We start from the raw sequence: 27,999 nt of genomic DNA on the forward strand, positions 1-27,999 counted from the left end.
TTTAGAGTAATGGGTCCATGCTAAACCGCATGCTAAATAGTTTTTTTGGGCTTTATTCATTTCATTTTCTAATTCTAATCTATGTACTTGATTTTATAGGAATCAGTTCTTGAAGCATTTCATTCCATAACATTGGTGGGTTTTTATAAAGTTCTAAAAATCAACTGTCCAAAATCTTTGTAAAATTTTGAGGCTCCAAACATCATTTTTTTCATAGAAAACACATGATGCAGGTGTGGATTCTTAGTAAATCGACCATGCCCAACACAATTATAAGGCCGAAACCGTATAAAAAGCACTAGAGAAGCTGAAAAACCCATTTAGCATACTATTTAACACCAAATGGGTTTAGCACAGACCCATTACTCTATATATTTATATTGATCTATATGAACTCTCTTAAGCCGAACCAAGCCGAAGACAACACCATGTGTTTAGGCTCGACTCATTTAAGCTAAACGAGTTGTCGGCTCGCCAACTATAAGAACCGATTATTAGAGTTTGTGATGAGCTTAGTTACGAGCTGCTCGATTCATTTACTAAACCTATCTGGGATATATAAGCAGAAAATATATAGCTCTGTAATTTTATGAGTAGATAATATTTGTGTACATACCTGACGTAAATATATTGTTTTTGTTAATAAAGGTAGGGAGCCTATCCCAGCACTCATTTATAAAAAAAAAACGAGCTGTTCGTAACAAACCGAACCGAGCTGAGTCGCGAGCTCGGTTAATTTATCAGCTCTATCTACCACTAGCTCGTACCCATACCCATACGAGACCACAACGCTCGAATCGAGTCTTACCTGAACCTCTGGCTTGTGTGTGGGTCCACATCACGACCTAACCTAGCAGCTGAGCTCGGTCCTGACCTGTCCATGAATTCTGGGTCTGGGTTTGGAGCAAATACGCGTCTAGCCCGGGTGCACCAATCTTGGCCACCGTCCATCTTCATAGATGGACGGCTCTCAACTTCCCAAACGAAAGCAATTTTTTTCCTTCGTTTTTTTTAAACGTACTTATTCAGCCATTTTTGTTCCTTCTCTCGACTTTCTCCGTCGGAAGGAAGACGACGATTCGATTCTTAGAGGGAGAAGGAAGAAGTACTCTCCGACGACCTCTGTAATATCTTCTTCAAAATATTTCCTTTTTCTCTTTCTTTTCTTTCGATTTTGTTTTCCGAACCAACAATGCGACAAAGTTGAGCTGTAAAAGTTTGCCGCCAATTTTCCCTCTCTCTCCTCGTCGTCTTCTTCGCTGCAGAAACGCTTAATTTTCCTCTCTTCTTCATTCGTTCGCTCACCCATTTTCTTGTTTCTCTTCAGGAGGAAACAGTTTGTATGGACAGCGATTTCGATCTCGGAAGAGTTAGAAAGTTTTCTTCGGAAGGGTTTATGCTCGTTTAGGGCAACTGCGGTGGAGCCGCTCTCGTCGGAAGAGTATAGGAATCGGGCGGCAGCGTCGATCTTTCTGATACCATGGTGAGATTAGCGTTTCGATCTTTGCCTTCTTTTAGGCCTTCTGATGTAGTAAAACTACAGTGGGGTTTGCTTGTTTTATGCTTTTACTGAGTTTTGATTCGTGTTCTGTGAATATCTTGCGCATTGCAGTCGGATATCCGAAAATGGTTCATGAAGCAGCATGACAAAGGGAATGGAGCCCTCCCCAATGCGGAAAAACCCGCCCCCGCCGCAGCACAAGCTGAAAAACCAGTAATTCTACCAAGAAACTCCATAAATTGATCTTGTTCTTAGTACTCTTATTTATGAATTTATGTTGGGGATTGATTTTCCTTGGGGAAAGCATCACATTGGTTGATGTTAGTTTTTCTTTATTGGAAAAATAAGGTTTTGGGGAGTGAAACGAATTCAGGAAGAAAGAAAACTAGTAAATACTTTGCGTCTGCCACTGACACGGAAGCTAGGGAGAAGCAGAAAGAAGAAGAAGAAACTAAGCAGGAGAAGAGTTCTGCGAAGAGAAAGGCCCAGAAGAGCAATGTGGTCGAGGAAAATTCGGATGACGCTAGGCCACCATTGGGAAAAAAGAAACATAAGGGAGACGATGATGATGAAGACTTTGTAGCGCCGAGCGCGAGGAAGAAGCCGGTTGAAGTCGCACCGAAGAAGGACGCTAAGCGGCTGAAGAGTGATTCAGGCAAAGGCATTGTGACGAAGTCGGCAGAGAGCGATGAAGAAGAAGATGAAAAGGGTTCAGCTGCAGATAATGTCAGTACACCACTAAAACCTGCAGGGAGGGGTGGTGGTGGTGGTGGGAGGGGAGCTGGTGGTGGTAGAGGAAGAGGGGGTGGGAGGGGAGCTGGTGGTGGTAGTGGAAGAGGGGGTGGGAGGGGCGGGTTTATGAATTTCGGTGAAAGGAAAGATCCCCCACATAAAGGAGAGAAGGTGAATATAAGGATAATTTTTTTTAAAATTGAGGTCTTTGTCATGTAACCTCCTTGCTGGATAATTTCCTTTGTGTTATGCAGGAGGTACCGGTTGGTGGTCCTAATTGTTTAGCAGGTCTAACTTTTGTAATTAGTGGAACACTTGACAGGTATACTTCTACATCAGCTTTAGAATTTTAGTGAATTCTAAAGTTTACAATCTCAATTTTTATCGTAACTTGCAGTTTGGAGAGGGATGAAGCTGAAGATTTGATCAAGCGTCATGGTGGTCGTGTTACTGGTTCAGTCAGCAAAAAGACGGTATCTTTCATGTGCTTTTTGTCGCACTTAGTTGTTTTTCCTCCACATACGGTATCTCGTTCTGGAAACCTTAATATTCTTGGTGATTGCCTTGTTATACATTACATTGCTTGTTCTTGATTGGCTACCCTGTTTACAGTCTTATCTTTTAGCTGATGAGGATATTGGAGGTCGCAAATCATCCAAAGCCAAAGAACTTGGGTTTGTTTCCTCCTACAAATTTGTTTTTCTTATTTTCATAATTTTCTTTAATTTTTGTTCTTCAATTTGTCTTAATGGTATGATATGCATATGTTTTTCTTCAGCTTAAGCTTTTTATCAGAGGATGGCTTGTTTGATATGATCCGGAAGTCAAAGCCCCAAAAAGCTTCCCCCGGTGGAGATCCAAAAAAGAAAGTATCTGACAACTCTCAGACAAAGTTCAGCAGTGTGGTCACTCCTGTGAAAATGGAAGAAAAGGGTATGTTGACAACTCTATTGGAATATCAGCTTGCTTTCATGCATGCCTCATATTCTATACCAGTATCTCTAGATGCTTTAAATAGAACTCGGAAATGTCAAGTGGCTTGTTCAGGCATGAGGATTTAGCTAATGAAGCTGACTTTTTTTATTGGTACTCATAAAAGATTTATTTACCTCATTTAGGGAGGGGATGGAACTATCATCGCTGGTTCCTTTAATCATTTTTTTGAGAGATTTTATGCGAAGTATGTGATACAACAAAGTTGAACTTAGGCTATAATATTGCTCTATCCAATAAGTGATAATTGTTGTTCATGAAAAAAATGTTTAAAGGGCATTACTCTTTGAGCTCTCCTGCATTGGTGTTTAAGATTAAGGCGTTCTTCTAGTTAACCTTTTAATACAGAACACCATTATATTTTCTGTTTGTAAATTGGATATATTTAAGTTGTCTATTTTTTTGCTAATGGGCTTATTCATGGATGCATAAATCACCTCTTTGGTTCCTGATCATATGCACGAATGGATTTTGAGAGTTTCTAGCCTTCCACCTTGGAACATGCTTTTTCAGTATGAGAACCCATGTACAAACTTGTATGTATAGGAAGAGAAGCTTTCTCTTCAGCTCAAAGTTCCAGTTTTGACATCATTTGGGAGTTCTGTATGAGAGTATTGATGATTTATGCTATGAATACCTTAAGATAAACCAAGAGAATGATACTTGTTTATATCTAAGTTCTAACCAAAACTTTTGAAGTCATGAAAGATGTTGAAGGATGAATTTGGAGTTGTTTATTCCTATAAATGAGACCTTTCTGAAAGTGTTGTAGGATCGATGCAACGAGCACTAGAGGGTGGGTGAATAGTGCTTTTAATCTTCGTTTTTGAAATTTGAACGAATTTGAATATTGTAAAGTAATCACACACAAAAAACACAAAAATTTTATCCTGGTTCGGTCTTCTAGAGCTACATCCAGTCCCCAAGCAAAACCCGCTTGAGATTTCCACTATCACACTTGTGTCAACACAAGATCAAACAGACCAAAACCGGTCCCATTTTCAGCAATAACCCTGTTGAAAGCAAACTTCTCCTTTAAACCAAGGAGACTTTGTCCTTTTACAGAAAAATTGAAATAACCAACTTACAATCAACCTACGAGCCTTACTTATGAATGCAAATGGAGTGGAGTATGCCTCTAAGGCTACTGAAATACTCAACTCACAATTTCACTAACTCACAGAAAGAATTGGAGTGGAAAATTAGAGTGAAAATACTCGGTGAGTGAGAAAACAAATACTTGAATGAATATGAGTGAAAAACAAAGAATTTAATCTTTCAAATCAATGTAATTTGATTCAATTCAATTATTTTGAGTGTAGATCACACTCTTATTTATAGCTGAGGAATTCCATACGTTGGTGGTACGAAAGGGTGTCAAAACAGTCACTTTTGAATGATCAAATCGTTTGAAAAACTGAAAAGATGCACCTTTTAAAAGTTTCAGAAAACGACTATATTAGTCGACTGGAATAGTTATTAGTCGATTGAAATCAAATATTAGCAGACTGACAGTTAAAGTCAGTCGACACTGTGTCTAGCCGAACAAATTTAAATTATGTTTTTTTTTTAAACTTAGTCGACTAAAGAAAAGTTAGTCGACTGATGAAAATCATCAGTAGACTGAAAAAAACTTTCAGTCGACTCCTGCTAAATTTTTTCAGAAATTGAACATTCTGGCCGGTTGACTAATTAGAAAGTTGACTTTTTGCTTTGAAAAACTGTCACGAAAAATCGGTCGACTGATGAGTCTATTGGTCGACTGATAAACCTGAAAATGTGGGTAAAGAGCTTTCTAAAATGATTTTCGCCAATGGTTCTTTTAGAAAAGTTTTTTTTAAAGTATTTTTAGGTGAAATGCAAGTAAAATATGCAATCAAAATAAGACTCTTACAGGAATCTAAGAATTTTAAAGAGATTTATATTTGCACACTTGACTTCACTGATTCTTCAACCAATTCTTCAATTCTTTTCATCTTTATTCAATGCCTTAGCTGGAATTCAGTTATTCCAGTTGTTCATCATCAAAATCTTGTACTTGAATTATCGTGTATAGCTTCCTTGTCTTAGACTCTTAACACTTTCTGTATCGTTTAGTAGATATTCATCTCCTTGCTTTTTACTGTTTGGTGGTCAAAACCTGATCCTTTTGTTAAGTTAGTTCAAATGTTGATCCATCTGCCGTATCTGATCCGTTGGCTCAATTACTTGGGTTCATGGTTCGTTTACTTTACATGTTTTTTCACAAAGAATGAAAAGTATTTGCTGAGTCTGACCAAATCATATAACTTGTTTCTGTAAATCTCATGGAAAATCTTATATGATTAGTCAATAGTATGATTCTTTTATACGATTGCTCCATACAGTTGAAATTTATTCTTTTCCTTAGATATATTGACATTGATAGTGGTGTATCCTTCTCCATTCCTTTCTCAAATGCAGTTATTTTTGTTCATTTGATTTGCTCCAATTGCTGTGTTTTTGTTATAGGAAAGCCTTTCCAAGGGAAAAAGCCTGAAAAAGATACTGAAAAGACAATTTTGTCTCCTGGTAAAGGAAAACTCCAGACTTCAGTGAAACATGCACTTCCATGGACTGAAAAATATCGGCCAAAAGTCCCAAACGACATCATTGGCAATCAGTCAATTGTATGCAACTTTACTTCCTATCTTATTGTTGTTGTAGTTCTTTTTTTTTTTTTCCAAATTTTCACTCAGTTATTGGGTTTTTCCTATTTTTCTCCCTTCTGACCATCTTTATGGTTTCTCAAAAGTCTTCCCTACATCTTTAATTCACAGATCAAACAATTACATGATTGGTTATTGAATTGGGATGAACAACATCTACATACTGGCCAGAAGGGCAAGGGGAAAAAGCAGAATGATAGTGGATCTAAAAAAGCTGTATTGCTCAGTGGGTCGCCTGGAATTGGGAAGAGCACTACTGCAAAGTTGGTTAGCCAGATGCTTGGATTTGAAGCCATTGAGGTAGTCTTTTGTTTCTCCTTCCTCCATGTATTTTCATTACCTTTTTGTTGTCTTAGATATTTTATTGTTCTGCAGGTGAATGCTAGTGATAATCGTGGAAAGGCTGACAGTAATATTTCTAAAGGAATCGGTGGCAACACATCTAATTCAATAAAAGAACTTGTGAGCAATGCATCTCTTGCTATTAGCACGGACAGGTTTGGTTCTTTAGGTTAGAAGTCCATTTGAAAGATATATCAATATTTTTTGTCTTTGTCATAATTTTAGTTATTTTTAATGATATATAGGTCAAAGCACACCAAATCTGTACTAATCATGGATGAGGTTGATGGCATGTCTGCTGGGGACAGAGGAGGAGTTGCTGACCTTATTGCTAGTATAAAGATTGCCAAGATTCCAATTATTTGTATTTGTAATGACCGTTACAGTCAGAAATTGAAAAGTCTTATCAATTACTGTTTGCCTCTTAACTTCCGAAAACCTACAAAACAGCAGGTACACCCTTCAGCTTGTCTTCATAGCGACTTCTAGTTTGGGAATTTTCTGCCTCGTCCTCCTCTTTTTTCTTCTTTTCTTTCAATGGAATTACATGCTCCACAGAACTAGCATATTTTGCCTACTTTCTGATCACTGGTTCTAACCTGAAATGCATATATGACTGATAATTTCTTTTTACTGGAGTTAAGGGTTCTAAATGATAGCTGTACATGCCATGTTGATGCTTGGCACATTGCTATGGAAGTATGCCATGTCGATGCTTGGCACATTGATATGGAAGTACACATTGTGATGTGAAGAAATAATGAATTACTCTTCTCCACAGCTCAGTCTACTACTGGAGCATTAATTAGTATACTTGGACCTTTAATAGCCTTAGTTTTAGTGTAGACAACTACCTGGGCATGTAATTTACATATGTTCATATCCCTATGTAAAATTATGGGTCTTTTTCTTCTTCTTACTTGGAGTCTAGAGCCTTCCTTGTTTGACTTATGGCCCTTAATAGCTTATCAACTTTTTGTTGTTCTATGTGCTACTCTGCTTCTTTCATACTTCTATTTGCTAATTTTTGGCGTTGAATGCTTTGTTTTCTTAAATAATGTGTATGAATGGCAGATGGCAAAGAGGCTGTCGCAAATTGCATCTGCAGAAGGTCTACAAGTTGATGAGGTATGGTTTTGGACTCAACATCTCTTTAGTAGCCAAAGATGATTTAACGGGAAATCTCAGGCAGAATTTGTTTTTGCAGCTTCATTTACTTGTTTGAGAGGCACCGAGTAATCTTTCTCTATTACATTTTCCCGTTTCTTGTTTATTACAAACTATTCAGTATTTCTGAGTAATTTTCTATGATGCTTGATATCTATTAAGAACATTCTCTCATTTCCTGGTGAAGCAAACGGCATGTCCTTAACCAGATGGACTGAAATGGTCTGAATTTGTATATGTAGATCGCACTAGAAGAACTTGGTGAAAGAGTTAATGAGGACATGCGAATGGCATTAAACCAGCTGCAGTATATGAGTCTTTCTCTCTCAGTTATCAATTATAGTGATGTCAGAGAACGCCTTTTGAGTAGCGCAAAAGATGAAGATATTTCACCTTTCACTGCTGTGGACAAGTATTGCATATTTTCTTTTTTGATGGTTAAATTCTTTGCTCATTGTATAGCATTGGATTGTTCTCCATTAAAGTTGCTGCATAAGACATTTTTTGCGATATTTTTCTAGTTCAGTTTCTTATACACCAAATTTTTGCTGTTCTCCATTAAAGTTGATCCGTTTTGGTCACTGCCATATAGATGATAAACTGGCAAGCACAGGTTTACCTTATTGATTTCTTTCCATGTGATGGCATGCTTAGATTCCTTGAATAGCTTAACTGATTTGATGACTAACTGAGGAGTAATTCTTTGGGCAGGAGAAGCTGTTGGTGGTTCCTTCTCATCTTTTTGTTTTTTGATCAGATAATTATAAATCTCTTGATTTTTTTTATTTCTTTTTTATTTTGAAGGGGACAACTGCAAGGAAAAAAAAAAGATTGAAAGGGACATTTTCAAGAGGTCACCTAACTACAAAAACTACAACAGACAAAAAAGCCTAACAGCATCGCTGACACTCAATTTGATGAGTCCATTGGCAGAGTCCTGCAACCCATCGCCACCACCATGCCTTGTCCTATCCATAGTCGTGATATTGTATTGAGCCATGAAATATGACAATCATATGCACAAAGCTGGATGGTATTAGTTTGTACCTAGGTTGTAAGTGAAAGAAGAGGAAGCTCACAAACGGAACTTCAAAAAGAAGTTCACAAACGATCTTTCACAATGAACACAATGGTTCATACAACACACTCACAACAATCGAAATACTCAAAAGAGTGCACACACAAAAGAGTGAAAATAATTCTCATTAAAGTGGGATAAAGCCCACACACCAAAGTGTCTTTACAAAGGGGTTTTACCCCATATTTATAATGCTCACAATATTGGAGCCAAGAGGGAGTCATTGGACTCCCAACGACTCTTAATAGAGCCATTGGGGGTCCAACGACTCTAATGGTATAAGTGCTTTTTGACTTGGTAAAAAAGCACTAAAGTCCAAAAAGGCTAAAAAGAAGTCCAAAAAGTAAAAAGAAGTAAAAAACAATAACCTAATCCTAATTACAAACTAACTAGATTATGCAGCTAGAATAACTAACTAAATATATTACAAATGCTTATTACATTTTAACACTCCTCCTCAAACTTACGGTTGAATAACCAAAAGTTTGTCCAAGAGAAAGTGAAATCAAGGAGCAACGAGAGGTTTGGTAAAAAAATCTGCCAGTTGATATTCGGAGGTAACATATGGTAGATCAATAATGCCATGTAGGAACTCCTCTCGTACGTAGTGACAATCTATTTCGATATGCTTGGTGCGTTCGTGGAATGTCTGGTTGCTGGCAATATAAATAGAACTTTTGTTATCACAACATAGTCTTGATGCTTCTGTACTTTCAACACCCATCTCATGAAGCAGACTCCTTAGCCAAACCACTTCCATAGTGGTTGTAGCTATTACTCTGTATTCGGCTTCAGTTGACGAGAGAGCGACTTTTTGTTGCTTCTTACATCTCCACGGAATCAATGATTCACCTAAAAACACATAAAATTCTGTAGTTCAGTGTCGACCATTGGGATTACCTCCTCAATCTGCATCATTATAAGCTGTTAAATCGAAGGAGGAAAAAGCAGATAAAAAAAGTCTTCGAAAAACTGAAGTTTTGACATATCGAATAATGCGTAACACAACTCCCATATGAACAGTGGTAGAAGCATGCTGAAATTGACTCACAGTATGGACGACATGTGCAATGTCGGGTATGGTAATAGAGAGGTAAGACAGTGCTCCAACAAGTTGTCTGTAAGGTGTTGGATTTTCAAGTAATTCTCCATCATCATTCTTCATTTTGATGTTTACAACTTCAGGAGTGTCAACCTTCTTTTCATCCGTGATACCAGACCTGCCAATAATATCCAAGGCAAATTTAGACTGAGTCAACAAATAGCCTATGGAAGAATAAACAACTTCTATGTCAACATTTTTTTTTTTAAAAACCTAAATCACTCATTTCGAAATGTGTTTTGAGAAATTTTTTAATGTTAGCAATTCCCTGCTTGTCACTTTCAGTGATGATCATGTCGTCTACATAGAGAAAAAAAAATGATGATACCTGCATTAGAATTCTTAACAAACAACGCAGTGTCAGTAAGACAAAATTGAAAACCAAAATCAATCTTAACTTGACTAAATTTATCATATCAAGCCTTTGAGGCTTGCTTAAGTTCATATAAAGCTTTGTTTAATTGAAGAACCTTTTCTTTGGGAATATTAGTACCAGGTGGTGGTTTCATATATATTTCTTCAACTAAGTTCCCATTGAGGAATGCATTTTTAACATCCATTTGGTATATATGCCATTTCTTTGAAGATGCTAGAGCTATCAGGATCCTAACTGTGGTCATTCTAGCAACTGGAGCAAATGTTTCTTTATAATCTATTCCATATTCTTGGTAATAGCCTTTGGCAACTAAACGAGCCTTAAACCTTTCAAGAGTGCCATCACTCTTGGTTTTTACTTTGTACACCCATGTACATCCGATAGGTTTTTTTCCGGATGGAAGATCTTGGACAGTCCAAGTATTTGCTTTTTTTAAGGCTCTTAATTATACTGACATTGCTTCGACCCATTCAGATTGTTCTTTTGTTGTATCATAGTTAAAGGGTTCTATATAGGAATGTATCAACGCAATATAGGCTTGATACTTTGGTGAAAAAGACTCGTATGACACAAATTTTCTGGGAACTTTACAGACTGACTTTCTAGTGGGTACTTGTTCCTGTTCTTTAGTGTATTTTTCGAGAGCACAAGGTGTCTCTAAATTACCTCGCCTAGAGTATTGAATGCAATCAGAAGGATTCAAAGCTTCTGAATTTGTCATATTGAGTTGTTCTTCTAAATTCGTTGCGATATCATCTTCAACAATTTTTGAAACTAGATCCAATAGAAAAGAATATTCATCTATTTCCTTAGAGTTCATATTTTAAAAAAAAAATCTTTTTCTAAGAAGGATACATTCCTTGAAACATATAATTTTCTTGTTTTGAGATCAAAGCATCTATAGCCTTTTTGATGACTTGTATATCCTAAAAAAGCACATGAAATAGCACGAGGAGAGAATTTATCATTTTTTTTTTAAAAACAAAGCATTTGCACTAAAAAACTCTTAACCTGGATTTATCTGGGATTTGTTTAAAAGTTTTTCAACAGGAGATATATTGTTTAAGGAAGATGATGGCATCCTGTTGATAAAATAAATGCGGTTAACGTGGCTTCGACCTAAAAAACCTTTGATACTTGATGTATGATAATTAAGGTTCTTGTTGTTTCTATGATGTGCCTATGCTTTCTTTTTGCTAACTCATTTTGTTGAGTGATATACAGGCATGATTTTTGATGTATAATGCCATGCAAGTTTAAGTAATCCTTAAATTCTTTGAATAAAAATTATCTCCCTAAATCAGTGCGAAAAATTGAAATATCATCTTTGAATTGATTTTTAACTAACTGATGAAATATTTGAAAGTGTGAAAAGACTTCAAATTTGTGTTTAAGAAAATAGATCCAAGTATGTCTTGTGAAATCATCTACGAAAATTACATAACAAATGAAGTCACCTTCTAAGCTAATAGGTGTGGGGCCCCATACATCTGAGTGTATTAATTCTAGTGGTCGAGAAGAGACAAAGGTTCTCTCTTGAAATGATAGTCTTTTCATTTTGCCCAGAATACATTTTTCACATTTAAAGGTCTCAAAATTATAAAAAAATTTCATCTTTAGAAATAACTGGAGCTTGTATACACTAAGGTGTCCAAGTCTCTTGTGCCATAAGTCTAAGTCAACTTTTTGAACACTACAACATAATGTATTTTTAGGTATATCCAAAAAATCCATGTAGTACATGCCTCATTCTCTATGGCCTTCTCCAATCAGCTTCCTTGACTGGTGATCCTGTACTCGACATTCACGAGAGGAGAATAAAACATTACATCCATGGTCAATTAATTGTGAGACAGATAAAAGGTTTAAATTAAATTTAGGAATATATCTAACTTGTAGAATACAAAAGCTTTTTGAGTTTTCAAAATTTCTTATTCCTTTAATTTCAAGAGATGTTTCATCAGCAGTAAACACATTTGACTCATTTGAGTTATGACATTTAGATAAGACATTAATATTTGGGGTCATATCAAAAGAAGCACTTGAGTCGAGAAGCCAAAGAGATTTACCTGGATTTGAGATGCTAATGGAAGAAACCGCGACTCCAGTAGAGGAAGACGCTCCCTTGAGCAGTGGTTGAAGTACCTCCACTAGTTGTGCTAGAAACATTCTTCCAATAGAAGATTTATTGGATTCTTGTGGAGGTCCGACAGAGGCAACCTTCTTTTCATATGGTTTCTTTAGTTTTGGATAGTAAGTTTTTACATGTCTTGGCTCATGACAGTAGTAACAAATTACTTTTTTCTTCTCAAAATCATTTCCGTCATTCGTTCTTCCATAGTTTGGAGGTTTGTAAGTGCGAACATGATTCCTCGGTCTAGATACGGCTAGAACCGAGTCATCATCATTTTTGACAATTCTACTTTTGAGCCAATTTTTCTCCATGCTCAATTCTTTTATCGTATCTTTAATTGAAGAAACGTTTCCTCAATGAAGAAGAATGGACTTGGTAGCTTCAAAATCCGATCTTAGTTAATTGACAAATTGAAAAAGTGCTCCGCATTCATTTGATTTTGGCGGAGTTCGATGTCTTGTGGACAATGCCACTTTGATTCGAGAAGAGCCAACTCTTTTCATAACTTGTATTCTCTAATGCTTTTGTCCCCTTGAACCATATTCTGAACTTGATGTTGTAGATTGCACACATGCGCAATGTCTTTAAGAGAATACATTATCCTAAGATAGTCTCAAGCGTCATTTGCATGTTCAAACTTTGCAAGACTTGAACATTTTTTATATCCACACTATTTATGAGCCAAGACATAATCTTGGCGTGTCCCATTCTCCATTCTTTTCACTTTTTCTCATAAGTGGTAATGATTATAGTCTTTTCTACTTCCATAAAAGGTATTTCTTTCTCACCTTCGATCTTTGTGAGGATTAGTTTAGGTTCCGAGTCGGTTCCATCTACTAATCCCCACAACCCCTTTTCCCATATGAGGTGCTTCATAATTGAAGCCCATGTGAGGTAGTTTGAATCATTAAGCTTAATGGGTTTAATGGTGACATTATCATTGACATCCATCTTACAAGGTTTTAATAAGGAGAAGAAGGAAAAATAATAAGAGTAGAGAAAGGAGATGTACTCTACCACGAATGATAGATACAAACACACCTTCAAGCGTTACTTGATCACACTTTTATATATACTTGATGAAGAACATCTTTTCTTCTTCAAAACTTGAGTGACACACTTCCCAATGCACCGTGATAAGTGACTTGATCACAACCGTAGCTCTGATACCATGAAAGAAGAGGAAGTTCACAAACAGAACTTCAAAAAGAAGTTCACAAACGATCTTTCAAAATGAACACAATGGTTCATACAACACACTCACAGCAACCGAAATACTCAAAAGAGTGCACATACAAAAGAGTGAAAATATTTCTCATTAAAGTGGGATAAAGCCCACACACCAAAGTGTCTTTACAAAGGGGTTTTACCCCATATTTATAATGCTCACAATATTGGAGCCAAGAGGGAGTCGTTGGACTCCCAACGGCTCTTAATAGAGCCCTTAGAACCGTTGGGGGTCCAACAACTCTAATGGTACAAGTGCTTTTTGACTTGGTCAAAAAACACTAAATTCCAAAACTAGTGCTTTTTGACTTGGTCAAAAAGCACTAAAGTCCAAAAAGGCTAAAAAAAGTCCAAAAAGTAAAAAGAAGTAAAAAAGCAACCTAATCCTAATTACAAACTAACTAGACTATGCAACTAGAATAACTAACTAAATATATTACAAATGCTTATTACATTTTAACAGTAAGTAGCGTATCATAACCCGTATCGGTCAGACCCAAAGTAAGATATGTATCATAGCCTATGTCACATAGGTGTTGGTGTTGGTGTTGGTGCTGGTGCTGGTGCGAACACGACACTTTAAAAAAACTTGAGTGCGGGGGTGCGACAAGGGTATATATATGTATATATATGTATAAATTTTAACATATTTAAGTTAACATTACATGTATGTGTGTGCATTTATGTATTTATATATATATAATATAGATAAAAATGGACTTGATTAGGGTTAACTGAATCTACTTTTGGATAGAAATGGACCTCGGTGTGGTTGACTTCAAGTGTTGCACCCGCCTGGGTGCGGGTGCAATGCAGGTGTGGTGCCTTGTTAGAAGAGTCCGTGTTACATAGATCGTAGCATATCATAAAAAATCATAAGTTTTACTAAAAATTCTTTAAAAATCTAAAAAAAAATCATAGAATACAAGAACCCAATATATTTATATAATAAGATTAACTAAACATAGATATGCCATTAAACATTTAACAACAAACATTTGGTTGTGCATCCACTGCCGGGGCATGCGCCATTGCTTGTGCTGCTTGCTCCCTTAATTTAATATTCATAAGTCATTACAAAAAGATAAAATTATATTTTTTAGTTACAAAATGCTATGCTAAGGGGAAAGACATACTAGCTAAAGTTCAAAAACATATGTCTATATATAGAAGTTATCTTCAATATCAAACTTCAGCTTAATGATTTCTTTCGTTTATTGCATTGTTCAATGACTTGAGATGATGATGAGTCATCTTCATCTTCTAAATCAGGAACCACCTCTGATAATTTCTCTTCTACATATGTTGCATGTACTCGTTACTTTCTTTTATCATCTTCTATAAGACTAGTAAGTAGTTCAACACAAATATCAGAAGCAATGCAATGTGTACATAATTTCACTATTGAGTTGTTATGCCCCACAACATGAGATTTAAATCTATATAATCCTCCATGCATTACAAAATCACAAAAGTTACACTTCACTATTTCTTTCAAACACATCTCCAAGTCAACTTGTGTACATTATTTTAATGCAAGATCCTTTCAAAGGCATCCTTCAAGACCTCCACCCTCCATTGACCTCTTAGAGCATGAACTACTAAATCTAATCACTACCAAAATGTAAAACAATGCTTAATAACACACTTAGGGATAAATTTTGATTTCTAAGGGCATAAAAAACAGGATTAAGGGTGAAAAATTAAAAGTAATATCTTTTAACATAAAAAGAAAGGAGCTTACCCTCCTTCAACTTCAATCATATACAAATTAAGTAAAGAACGGTGATTTTTACCTTATCTCACTTGAGTGAAAATTGGGTGAAAATGCACTCTTACACGAGAAAACCACAAAGGACTCTTTCTTGCGCAATAATCATACCCCAAAACACTCTCAAGTCTCTTATGGGTGTGTGGGTTTTCCCTCTAATGGCCTATACACAAATGAAGAAATCGGACTTAAGAAGGTCTTTAAAACCTAAAGTGAAAAAAAAGTTTCAGCCCTTTTAAATTACACCTCAAGCGTATCATATGATACGCGGGTGTAACTTACGATACACCCGATACAAATACGAATAGGATGCACACTCGTATTGTGATACGAGTGTGTATCATATCATTAGAGTAAATAGTAATGATACATGCACAGTCAAACTTCAAAATTAGAGAAACTGAAAAAGGGGAAAAGATTAAATGGGAAATGTTTCCAAAAAATAAAGTAAAATATGATACCACAAAGAAGATGAATACATTAATGTGGGCAAAAGATAAGCTATATGGATGAACAAAACGTAAGGGGCTCCATTAAAATCAAGCATTAACATATGAGAGCACTATCACTATGGTGTGTCACTAAAGCTAGAAAGTCTATAATTCTTTTTCTCTTTCTTCATTATTGGTCTTATAGCATTTTATTTCTGAAACCAGTGGTGCCCAGCCTTAAATTTCATGGCAGCAGTATATGGAGGCCTTATTTTGGTGCTTTAACTGAAAGCCACCTTGAGCCATATTGGTATTATGTTAACCATATATAATCAATATAATCACCCGATTATTGTTAGGGTTTTGTGTATAGTAATCCTAGGTGTGGTCTTGGAGGGCGTTTTCCAAAAAAGTGATGCCAAAAAATTGAATAAAACACTTTGCTCTTGGTCTACTTTTTTACAACTTTTAAATCTGCCTCATATGAACACAATTGTTAAGAGAACACGGCTTTGAGAACCTCCAATAAGTCATGGACTGGTTTGCATGTTTGAAGAATTTATGGTTGATTTTGAGTAGTGGAGCTGATGCTCAGTGTGTAAATAACCGACTTTTGAGTTGATTCACTTGTCAAATCTGATAAAACTGAAAACACAAAAGGAACAAAATGAAGTCATCTTATCAAGTCTGTTATTCTTGTTCTAGGTCACTGCTGTGTCAAATGCTTAATTCAGTGGTTTTCATTTCCATGGCCTTAGCGTGTATGTATAATTATAAGGTTTTGGTTATGGCAGTTGATTCTGAAATCATGTAGTCTCTATAGATAATAATTTGTTTTTAAGACAAAATCACAGACCTAGATTTGATGTTATTATGTGACCTTAGTCATCTTCTGGTTTCTAGATGAACCTGTTGGTTAGAAGTCTAAAATATTCTGAACTGGTGCCTGTTTTGTATTTCCTAACAACAATGCTTTTGACCATTGGCATGATTCCTTTTATGCAGTGATTTTCTTACTCTGTTAGTTTTTATTTACAGACTATTTGGATATGGGGGTGGTAAGTTGCGAATGGATGAGAGAATTAATCTGAGCATGAGTGATCCTGATCTTGTCCCTCTTATTATTCAGGTAGATAGTTTATATGCATTTTAATCGTATTTTTGGTAGGTTGGCATTAGCTATGAGGCTGTTATCTTGTCGTCTATTTTGTCTTGTTACTTAGATTGAGTGTCATTAAGCTCTTGCTGCTCTCATTTCAAGATGTCAGGGGCATTGTGGTTGTTCAGATGTTTCAGTTCATGCATTTGTTAAATGTTACATTCTTCAGTAAGCTCTCTGTTATTTTCCTCATAACTTTATCATTTTGGTTACATCCAAACTGTGACTGCCTTATGATAGAAAGCATGCATTTTATTTTCTGATCAAATTGGTGTCTATTCTGGCTTTTTTTGGGCTTGATTTGTGACGTTTTTGTTTCTCATGTTATGATTTGGTGTTTTGGAGTTTAGCCTTCTTTAAAGTCTTGATCTGCAATCAAATGCTCTGCCACTCAGGTGTGGACCCTCCTGTTAAAATAATGAGATTCTTCGACAGGCTTTAAAAAAAGCTTCTTTAAACTCAAGCACGTTTTGAAGATTTCATGAGAAATAATATAAAAAACGTTGCTTTTTACCAAATAATTTCTAGAGATTGCTCTGCCATTTGACTTCAATTAAATTAGCTTCTGATCATTGGCCCATGAGGAGTCCATAACTATCTGTAGGCATATGATAACCCATCAGGTATCGATTCCTGTCCCATGTAGGCCTATCTTTTTGCAACTTATTGTACAATTTCTTATGGCTGGTGATTCTGTTTTGGTTTTTACTTTGTAGAAAAAAGTATCTGTAGTAATAAGAGTAAATATCCGAACTGCACTAATTTTTCTTTGTAATGTCATGAATGTCAGCTCTTCTTATCTTAAAATTCTTTTATGCAAGGAAAACTATGTCAATTATCGTCCTAGTTTAGGAAGCAAAGACGACGGTGGTGTTCAACGCATGAAATTAATTGCTCGTGCTGCTGAGTCCATTGGAGATGGAGATATAATCAATGTGCAAATTCGTAGATATCGTCAATGGCAGCTCTCACAAATTGGTTCTCTTGCATCTTGTATTATTCCGTAGGTTTCCTGAATTGTATGCCTCTATTACTGCTTCTTGAAGTTGCTGCATTTTCATCCTAGCGCTTTTGGGAAGTTTCTTCAGATTGGAGCTTCATTTTCATCCTACCACTTTCTCTTTCCTTTTCTTTATTTTTTCCTTTCCACTTCTCTTCTTGTTGATGTTGCTTACCTTTCTTGTCCTTTTAGTGCTTCATTGATGCACGGCCAAAGGGAGGTCCTTGAGCAGGTACGTGACACTACTTCCTCATTTGATTAACTAAATTTGAAAAGGCTCACTTTGAAACTAAATATTTAACAGCATCATATGCTATGTCACATGGGTGCGGGGATTCGGCACTTCCAAAAAACCCGGGTGCGGGGGTGCGGTAGGGGCAAAAATGTATATATATATATATATATATATATATATATATATATATATATATATATATATATATAGAAGGGGGTCGGGGGTTCCCTCGGTGCGGGCCGGGGTTCAGTTTTTTTTGCTGGTGTGTTTGTTTGAAGACTTGTTACCCACGTTCTGCTTGTTGTGTACTTTAGCTCAACGGGACAAAATTGATGAACCAAAAGGATTGGCAATCTGATCGACCCAGCCTGCTGCATTCTGCTGACTGTCATGATTCAATCATGTCTGAAACTCCCTGGTCTTCACGAAAAAAAATATAAGCGAAAGGTTTGACGTGGTTTGTTGGAGAGAGAGTCTTCACGAGGCCTACGGCGCCACTGCCACGCCACTGCCTAGGGTTCTTCAAATTTCATTTTATATACAGTTGCACACAGATGACAGCTAAAAGAAATTTATTGGATTTGACATGTGGAAAAGAGAGGTCTACACAAGGCTATGGCTAGAGCACCCATCTCGTCAGGAGAAAAGTGAATACTAATAGCCACCAAGGCTCTACTCTACCACCACCATTATCATTTATTATGGAGAGAGAAAATCCTTGACGAAAAAGGATTTGGTTGGTTGAAGCATAAAGACTTCAAAAGGCTCTTGAATTTTGGTTTTAATTTTTGAGGAAGATGGATCATCATTTCCAAGTTAACAGTATGTTTTCCAACACTGTGAATTAATTGTTTGGAGGCAGGAATAGCATGGGATGCCAACAAAGCTCGTCAGATGTTGTGGACACAAGTGCCCCTTTATAAAACAAGAGCAGAAGCAACGAGCAGCTGTCCAGATTTTTTTTTTTAATTCTGCAGCCCATTTCGTAGGGAAAATTTTTTTTTAAAAAAAAAATCCAAACAAAAATGGACCGAAATGACCTTGGGTGCGGTCAACGCACCCAGGATCGGGTTGACCGCACCCAGTGCCGCACCCGCGTCGACACAGGTGCAGCACCCTGCTAGCCGAATCCCTGTGACATAGATCATATGTTCTTGATAATGTGTTTGTGTTTTTTTCAATCGTCCATGCCTAATTCATTTTCCAGGGAGAGCGCAATTTCAATAGGTTTGGAGGCTGGCTGGGGAAAAACTCAACAACAGGAAAGAATCTGAGGCTTTTAGATGATGTTCATGTTCATTTTGTTGCTTCTCATGCGTCTGATGCTAACAGGTAGGATCTTAAAACATATACCTTCTTGGTTCATCAACTGGTTTCTTCTGTATGTTAAATATATTTGATACTTTGTGGCCCAACTCGCGTAACATGTTTTATAAGCATTAACTAGCATTAAGATCATTCATCACTCACGTTTTCGCCATCTAGTCTAAATCCAATAAGTGGAGCCATCAGAAGCTGATAAGTTCAACCTTGTTATTGCAATGCAGTGCAAAAATTTTATCAGTATATGATGTGCTTGTGCTTGACTCATGTGAGTTGATTGGACTGGTTAGACCATTTGGGGTTTTACTGCCTTGTCAAGGTTTAAATTTGATCCACACTCTTGCAAGATGATACTTGGTGGAAGAGGTGGGATAATGCTACTGACCTAGACTTCAGGAACCTGGGATTACTGTGCCTCTCTGTTGGCTGCGTGCATTCTCTGGTACCTCTTTTTATGAGATTAAACAGATTTGTTTGGGACTATAGTCAGTAAATTAGTTATTTAGGATCCTTTTGATCGTTAACCTAAAGGAGAATGGCTAAACTTTCTATGTTCTTCATGTGTATAAATTTCAATATTCATGTATGAATAATTTCTTTCTGATTTTAACTAAAAAGTATCATATTGATACATATTTGAGAGAATAGTCAGTAAATTAGTTATTTAGAAATACTTGTAGTCATTAGCTTAAAGGAGAGTGGATAAATTTTTTATGTTCATGCATATAAATTTCAATATTCTTGTATACAACAACAACAACAACAACTACGCCTTCATCCCAAAACAATTGGGGTCAGCGATATGAACCAAAAAGAAATTCATTTTGGGTCTTCCACATGAATCCTTTTCCTCCAATCATTTCTATCCAACGCCATGTCCTCGGTGAGGTTCAAAGCATTCATATCCTTTCCTATCATCTCCATCCAAGTCTTCCTAGGCCTACCCCGACCTCTTTTAACTAATATATTTTCCCATTTCTCCAACCTTCTAACTGGAGCATCATTAGGCCTTCGCCGAATATGTCCAAACCACCGTAAACGATTCTCTCGCATCTTATTTTCAATGGGTGCAACACCTACCTTCTTACGTATCTCTTCGTTCCGAATCTTATCTTTTATTGTATTTCCACACATCCATCTAAGCATCCGCATCTCAGCTACACTCATTTTTTGAATATGATGTCTCTTGGCAGCCCAACATTCCGTACCATATAGTAAAGCGGGTCTAATAGTCGTCCTATAAAACTTTCCCTTCAACCGCAATGGCATTCTATGATCGCACAACACTCCAGTAGCACTTTTCCATTTCATCCACCCAACCTTTATCCTATGATTTACATCTCCATCAATTTCTCCATACTTTTGAATGATGGATCCCAAATATTTGAAATAATCATTCACCGGTATATCTTGCTCACCAAGCTTCACTACACTCCCATCACTACTTCGTTGCTTACTAAACCGACATTCCATATATTCAGTCTTACTCTTACTCAACTTAAAACCTCTAGCTTCCAATGTCTGTCTCCATAATTCTAACTTAGCATTAACCCCAGCTCTAGACTCATCAATCAAAACAATATCATCAGCAAACAACATACACCACGGTACATTTTCTTGAATTGATCTCGTAAGTTCATCCATCACTATCGCAAATAGGAAAGGGCTTAAAGCAGATCCTTGATGTAACCCAACCGTTATCGGAAAATTGGTTGTCACCCCTCCACAAGTGCGGACATTGGTTACTACTCCTTCATACATATCTTTAATTATACTAATGTACTTGAGAGAAACACCTTTCTTCATCATTGTCCACCAGAGAACGTCCCTAGGTACTCTATCGTATGCCTTCTCTAAATCAATAAAAACCATATGCAAATCTTTGTTCAGCTCTCTATATCTTTCAATAAGTTGTCGAAGAAGATGTATAGCTTCCATAGTTGATCTTCCAGGCATAAAACCAAATTGATTCTCCGATATCATGACAACCTTCCTCAACCTAGACTCAATCACCCTCTCCCAAAGTTTCATAGTATGACTCATGAGTTTTATACCACGATAGTTTGTGCAATCTTGTATATCACCCTTATTCTTATATAAAGGCACCAAAGTACTCTTCCTCCACTCATTAGGCATCTTATTTGTTCGCCAAATCAAGTTAAAAAGATTTGTCAACCATTCTAAACCTTTCTCTCCCAAGCATTTCCAAGCCTCGATAGGTATACCATCTGGGCCAACTGCCCTTCTTGATTTCATTTTCTTCAAAGCCTCTGCAATTTCTTTCTTTTGAATCTTGCGCATGAAGTCACGATTTATCTCATGAAAAGGAATGGAGAAGTCTCCAAGATCTTGAGCATGACTATCATTAAATAGCTTATCAAAATAATCTTTCCATCTCTCCTTAATCTCCTCATCTTTGACTAAAACCCTTTGCGTTTCATCTTTGATACATCTAACCATACCCAAATCCTTCGATTTCCTATCTCTCATCTTTGCAAGCCTATAAATATCCTTCTCGCCTTCTTTGGTATCCAACTTGTCATAAACCTCCTTATATACCTTAGCCCTCGCGTTTCGAACAACTTTTTTAGCTTCCTTCTTTGCTATCATATACTTCTCCAAATTCTCATTATCACGACTCTTACTTAGATTTCTATAACACTCTTTTAACCTTAATAGCTAATTTGACATCCTCGTTCCACCATGATGTATCCTTACCTAGTGGTGCACCGCCTTTAGACTCACCCAATACCTCCTTAGCTACTTTTCTCATACCACCCGCTATCTTATTCCACATTGATTCTGAATCCTCCTCGAGACACCAATCAACTTCCTTAACTACCTGCTCTACAAACATTCCTTGTTTAGCTCCTTTCAGTGCCCACCACTTAATTCTAGGATCTATCCTATGTCTATCCCTTTTGCGGCATTGTCTAATTCTAAGATCTAAAATTAAGACTCTATGTTGTGTAGCTACACTTTCTCCTGGTATAACCTTACAATCGATGCAACAACCCCTATCTCTCTTTCTAAGTAGGAAAAAATCTATTTGACTCGTATTAACCCCACTTTTAAATGTTACTAGGTGAGACTCCCTCTTCCTAAACCAAGTGTTTGCTAAGATCATATCATAGGACAAACAAAAATCTAAAATCCTTTCTCCACTTTCATTTCTTTCTCCTATACCATAGCCTCCATGGATATTCTCAAATCCATCCCTACTAATGCCTACATGTCCATTAAGGTCACCGCCGATGAAAAGCTTTTCTCCATAAGATGTCTCTTGTACTACTCCATCTAAATCTTCCCAAAATTGATGCTTAATGGAATCATCTAAACCTACTTGAGGTGCATAAACACTAATAATATTAATAATATCCGTACCTAATACTAATTTAATAAGTAAAATTCTATCACCCTTCCTACGGACCTCAACTACATTATCTATAAACTGACGACTCATAACAATCCCTACTCCATTCCTATTCCTATTTATTCCTGTATACCAAATCTTATATCCCCAAGGTTCTATCACTTTAGCTTTCTCACCTACCCATTTGGTCTCTTGAAGACATAAAATATCAATCTTTCTCCTACACATAACATCTACTAACTCTACCAACTTACCAGTTAAAGACCCTATGTTCCAAGTGGCTAACCTAATTTTATGGTCTTGGACTAACTTCTTTACCCCCACCCGTCCAACAAAGTGAGGGAACCCTTGCCTATTTGACACCACACCCGGGCGCCGATGTGACGCGTCGCTTCTGGGCGACGACCTAGCAACCCTTGCACATTTATCACTGCCTCCGGGCCTAGAGAGTACAACGCGTCGCTCAGTAGGGAACGCCCCAACGAAATTCTCATATTGGTTCATTTTCATAGGATATATTTTCATAGGATATGACAAAGTTTTTATGCTGGCTGTCACAGGCCTACCGCAACCCTCCTCCTTTATCCGGGCTTGGGACCGGCAGTGTATAACTACATATTCAATATTCTTGTATGAATATGTATTTTTTTTCTGATTTTAAATCAAAAGGTTTCATACTGATACATTAAGATGCATCATTTTTTGCAATGCCATCCTGTGAATTCAACACTGATGTTAGTTTTTCAGCACACAAATCAGACTGTAATTTTTTTGCAGTTATTTGTTGTTGCATATTATGAAGTTTCAGATCAAAACTGCCATAGTAGTTCATTTTCGTGACAGAAGAAAGGGACATAGAGCAACCAATTGAGGCAGACATCCATGCATTCACTGACCCAAAAGTGCAGGCTAGACCATTTATGTTGTTTTCCATGTAATACACAAGTAAACTGTTCCTAACAAAAAATATTTATGTAAAAACATCATATGTTTGGTTTTTACTTAGCGAATGCTCTTCAATGTGTTCATATTCGATATTTCATAGAAAACAATTGTTGATGGAATTTTGACATAGACTTACATGGTCATATTTGTGGGATTTCTTGCTCTAGGTGCATTCATACATTTACTTTTGTTTGGACTTCATGGACCCCTTTTGTATCTTGAGATGCCCGTTCAGCTTTTTTCCCTTTTTATGATAGTTGTGCTGTGCCAGCAGGACATAATTTGGGATATAGCAGATTGTTGTCTAGGATAATCATCAAAAGCATCCAAAAATATCTTGGACATCCACATTTATGTTTATTTTTGTTTTTGTAATGCTCAGGATTTTCGTTTCAAGTTTCAAAACTGATAAATATAATATTTGGCTGCAATTTTTAATTATTGCTGTTAGATGAGTTTTTGATGCATGTTCTTGCCAAGATTAACAGGATGATAATATAACAAGAATTGTACAGTGTAGGTGATATAATCGGCGGTGAACATATATACACAAATACGTGCATAAGCAGATGAACATGCACACAACCTTTACATTGAGAGGTTGTATTGTCAATGCATAGGTAGTAAAACTAGAGGCAAAACATTTGTATTCTCAATGCTTCTGTTTTCTATGGATACATTGAAAGGCATAAATGGTTCACAAAATTTTTATAGGTTCCACTTATTGAGCTGGATTTATTGGTTTCTACTGTTTTCTGTTTTTCTTAGTTTGGGACTGTTGTCATTCATTATATTACTTTGAACATTTTTTTTCTTTTTCTTCTCAATTCTCATACTTCTGTATAACATTGTCATTGAAATTTTCAAGGGACACCATGCGTCTTGATTACTTCCATCTTCTTTTGAAGCGAATGACTGATCCTCTTCGGATGCTGCCCAAGGTTTCTAACACCAAGGCTCTTATTTAGGGTGCAGTGAGTTCTTGTGGCTGGGAATAAACATATCTAAAATTATTGTTGCCTGTGACATCCAGGATGCTGCAGTTCAAGAGGTTGTTGAGTTCATGGATGCATACTCAATCAGTCAGGAGGATTTTGACACAATTATCGAGTTATCCAAATTCCAGGTCTGTCCTTTTACATATCAAATTACTGTTGAGTTTTGTAGATTTTAACGTTTTGAATTAACAGAACTTTTCATGACCTAAATAACGTGTATAGTAGTTTGTCAGTTGCAGTAGATTCTTGCTTTTGGCTCCCTTGAATGGTCAAATTCCCTGGTTACATGTGATGTGTAATGGTTACTGTCACTCTTTATGCTTCATGCAGATATGGTGCTACCTTTTTTTTTTTCTTGATAATCAGATAAGATGTTACTTTTTTTTTGTTTTTTTTCCAATAATCAGATAAGGTGTTACTTAGCATAGTGAATTTCATATCATTTATGAAGTTATGATTCTGTTTGAACGCATGTTCATGGATATTGCTTTTTTTCTTTTCGCATTATCACTTTTTTAAAGAATATCAAAATAAATTAAGAAATATGAAAGATGAAAATATCTAATTATAGTATCATTCTATTGCCATATTTCTTTTTCTTATTTTCAAGTTTTAATTTTTGTTATTTTTATTTCAAAAATACCCTGAGTTTTTTTCTGAGAAAAAGTACTTATTTTTAGATTTTCAGAATAAAAATCTTGCAAATATTCTCACAATGATAATATTTGTAACAATAGTTTGCTATGATATCTGTTGCTGTTCTAGCGAATATGTCCTCAAGATACATTGAGTTCCAAATGCACAAATATGTAAATTTTTTAAGAATGCATTATCAATGATATATAGAGGGAATTATATTTGGTCACGTCTCCATGAGGTACAAATGCCTTTTTTTCCATTTTTTTAATGAATCTAAACTCATAGATGTGATCTTCATGTTTTGTTTAGCGGGAATTGGTTCTTGGATTGTCTGATTGCTACACATAGGCAGATTTTTGGAGGGTTTAAAAATTGATGGCCCACAATGTGTGATATTTTCACGGTTCATAAAATTATGTTTTTTAATTGAAAAAACACAATCCAAAAACCGATCCCCAGCATTTGGACCATGCTGAACCCATCTATGAGGTCCAATTGAGTCAACACAACCTGATCCTATGGTTTATAGAGGCCACATGTCATGATACCATGACCAAATATTAACCCTTTATAGTTGCCGTTATAGTGATATAAATAGATCCTTCATAAAAGAGGAAATTTAACCTTATGAATTACGATAGAAACTCTCACCATGATAATCATAATATATTGATTGAAATGGGTCATGCTGCTTATTGAATAAAGCAATTTCTCAATTTTGTCAAAAGTTATCTCTAGAATGGAAGTATGTAATGTGAAAATCATTCTTGGGCAAAATGCAGTACTGCTTGAGGGTAATTATTGTTGTCTCAAACAAGCATCATCATCAAGCCTTATCCCAACTACATGGGGTCAGCTTTATGAGTCCTTTTTCTCCATTCATGTCTGTCTAAAGCTAAAACATCTGTCACTTTATAATCTTTCATGTCATCTCTAACTACCTCCTTTCAAGTCTTCATTGGTCATCTTTTCCTAATTCCTTCTACTTGTACCATGTCAACCTTTCTCACATGTCCAAACAATCTTAAATGGCATTCACTTATTTTATCCTTTATTGCTTCTGCTCTTAGGCACATTCTAATGTATTCATTTTTAATTTTATCCTTTCTTGTGACCCCGAACATCCATCATACATACACATCTCTGCAACATGCACTCATCTTGTTCAGTTTTTAGTTGCCCAACATTCAACTCCATATAATAGTGCTGGTCTTATAGCAGTCTTGTAGAAACATCCTTTCAATTGTTGAGGTACTCTTTTATGACAATACACACCACTAGCCTGTCTTCACTTAACCCAACCGGCATTGATGTTGTCTCAAACAAGCATTTGTTGTAATTTTGCCATAAGTTGCCAACAGTTAATGTAACTTGCAATGCTTGACTTTTCCTTTACTCAGTTATATTTTAGTTTTTATTTACCATATAGTATCTTTTAGGGACATCCCAATCCTTTGGATGGGGTACAACCAGCAGTCAAAGCTGCACTTACTAAGGCATACAAGCAAGGCAGTAGTCATCGTGTTGTTCGGGCAGCAGATCTAATCACCCTTCCAGGCCAGAAAAAAGCCCCCAAGAAGCGGATTGCAGCAATTTTAGAGCCTGTAGATGACAGCCTGCTAGAAGAGAAGGGTGATGCACTAATGAAAAGTCAGCAAGAAGAATCATCTGACGTGGAAGACTCTGGTATTCAGTTTTGTTGCATCTTAAAATTCTATGGAAAGACTATTGATGATGTTTCGTATTTGGCTTTGGCATTTTATTTTCTCCAACCTTGTTGCTTGTGATGTCAGATTCTGGTGCTAATGGTGGTGGACCTGTGGAACTCTCTCTCCAGAATGATAAGTCAAAAGGTGGCTTTGTTGCTTCGAGCATTTAAGTAAGATGTCTTTAAGAGAATATTTGACAACTCTCAGTATGTTTGCATTTTGTGTAATTACAGGAATACAAGTGCAGCTAGATTTAAGGATTGGAGGAAGTTCAAACATAAACTCAGGAGCCTCAAAAGGTTCTGCACAGAAGAAGACTGCTCGAGGTTCTGGGCGTGGTAAGAGAAAGCGATGAATGTGGAGAATCTAACTATGGACATATTTGAAACAATGAATAAGCTTCCTGATTTTGGGGTGTTCCATTGCAGTCTTTTGGTAAGTTTTTAGTTTTTCCTTACCCATTTAAAGAGAACTCTACCCCTGTTAACTTGTTTTTGTCCTCCTTTTTCCTCATTTCCAGTACTGTACATCATGTTCATATCAGTGAAAAGTGAAAACACGTTTGTATACGTTTCTTTCATGTTTTTGATTATTTTTTCGCTTTAGTTTCTCATTTGAGTTTCACTGCCTGCACAGTTAGATTCAATATAACAAACTTTTTTTGTTCCATTATGATGATGTTCTGGAAGCCAAATTAGGCCCTGCATTTATTATAACATCCATACACCTGACATCAACAAAACATTCATATATACATACAATTGGCTGCAGTGTACAAAGTTATAATTAGTATCTTCTAACAGCCTTCCTAATTTCTCCAGTGTCTTTCATTTCTAAGGATGCTAAAACTTCAACTGCTTTTTCTATAAAACGATGTTCAATAGTTATGACACGCTTGAAGCTGCTTTCCTTATTTTGTCAAAAATTGTACAGTGAATTAAATTCCAATTTGCTTGGTTTGAGCATTAGGAGAAAAATGGAACATCCTGCCGTGTACAAAATGAACTGTCTTGAGAACCTGTCAAAGGTGTACTGATCATACACAGCTATGTCACATGGATACCGCTGTGGATACGG

The 27,999-nt window shown here is 36.4% G+C and overlaps 1 protein-coding gene across 2 annotated transcripts; it reads left to right on the forward strand.

Moving 5' to 3' along the window:
* The first annotated feature begins 1,041 nt into the window (after positions 1–1,041).
* LOC149827574 (replication factor C subunit 1-like) lies at positions 1,042–27,489 on the forward strand. 2 transcript variants are annotated; one of them, XM_090018171.1, is made up of 23 exons: positions 1,042–1,124; positions 1,328–1,483; positions 1,613–1,714; positions 1,850–2,404; positions 2,488–2,555; positions 2,631–2,706; positions 2,846–2,907; positions 3,012–3,166; positions 5,717–5,874; positions 6,025–6,213; positions 6,289–6,410; positions 6,501–6,708; positions 7,330–7,383; positions 7,665–7,834; positions 16,580–16,670; positions 17,522–17,703; positions 17,893–17,932; positions 19,143–19,267; positions 24,445–24,517; positions 24,610–24,702; positions 26,653–26,899; positions 27,007–27,066; positions 27,156–27,489. In XM_090018171.1, the coding sequence occupies exons 2-23, from the start codon at positions 1,481–1,483 to the stop codon at positions 27,275–27,277; spliced, it is 2,955 nt and encodes a 984-aa protein (XP_089874297.1). In that variant the 5' UTR covers positions 1,042–1,124; positions 1,328–1,480; the 3' UTR covers positions 27,278–27,489. The 2 variants fall into 2 exon arrangements, with proteins under 2 accessions (XP_089874297.1, XP_089874298.1); XM_090018172.1 differs by having other exon boundaries at positions 1,052–1,105.
* Positions 27,490–27,999: the final 510 nt, after the last annotated feature.

The sequence above is a fragment of the Nuphar pumila genome, chromosome 10, assembly GCF_984573655.1.
Source record: "Nuphar pumila chromosome 10, dmNupPumi1.hap1.1, whole genome shotgun sequence".
Classification (NCBI taxonomy): Eukaryota; Viridiplantae; Streptophyta; class Magnoliopsida; order Nymphaeales; family Nymphaeaceae; genus Nuphar; species Nuphar pumila.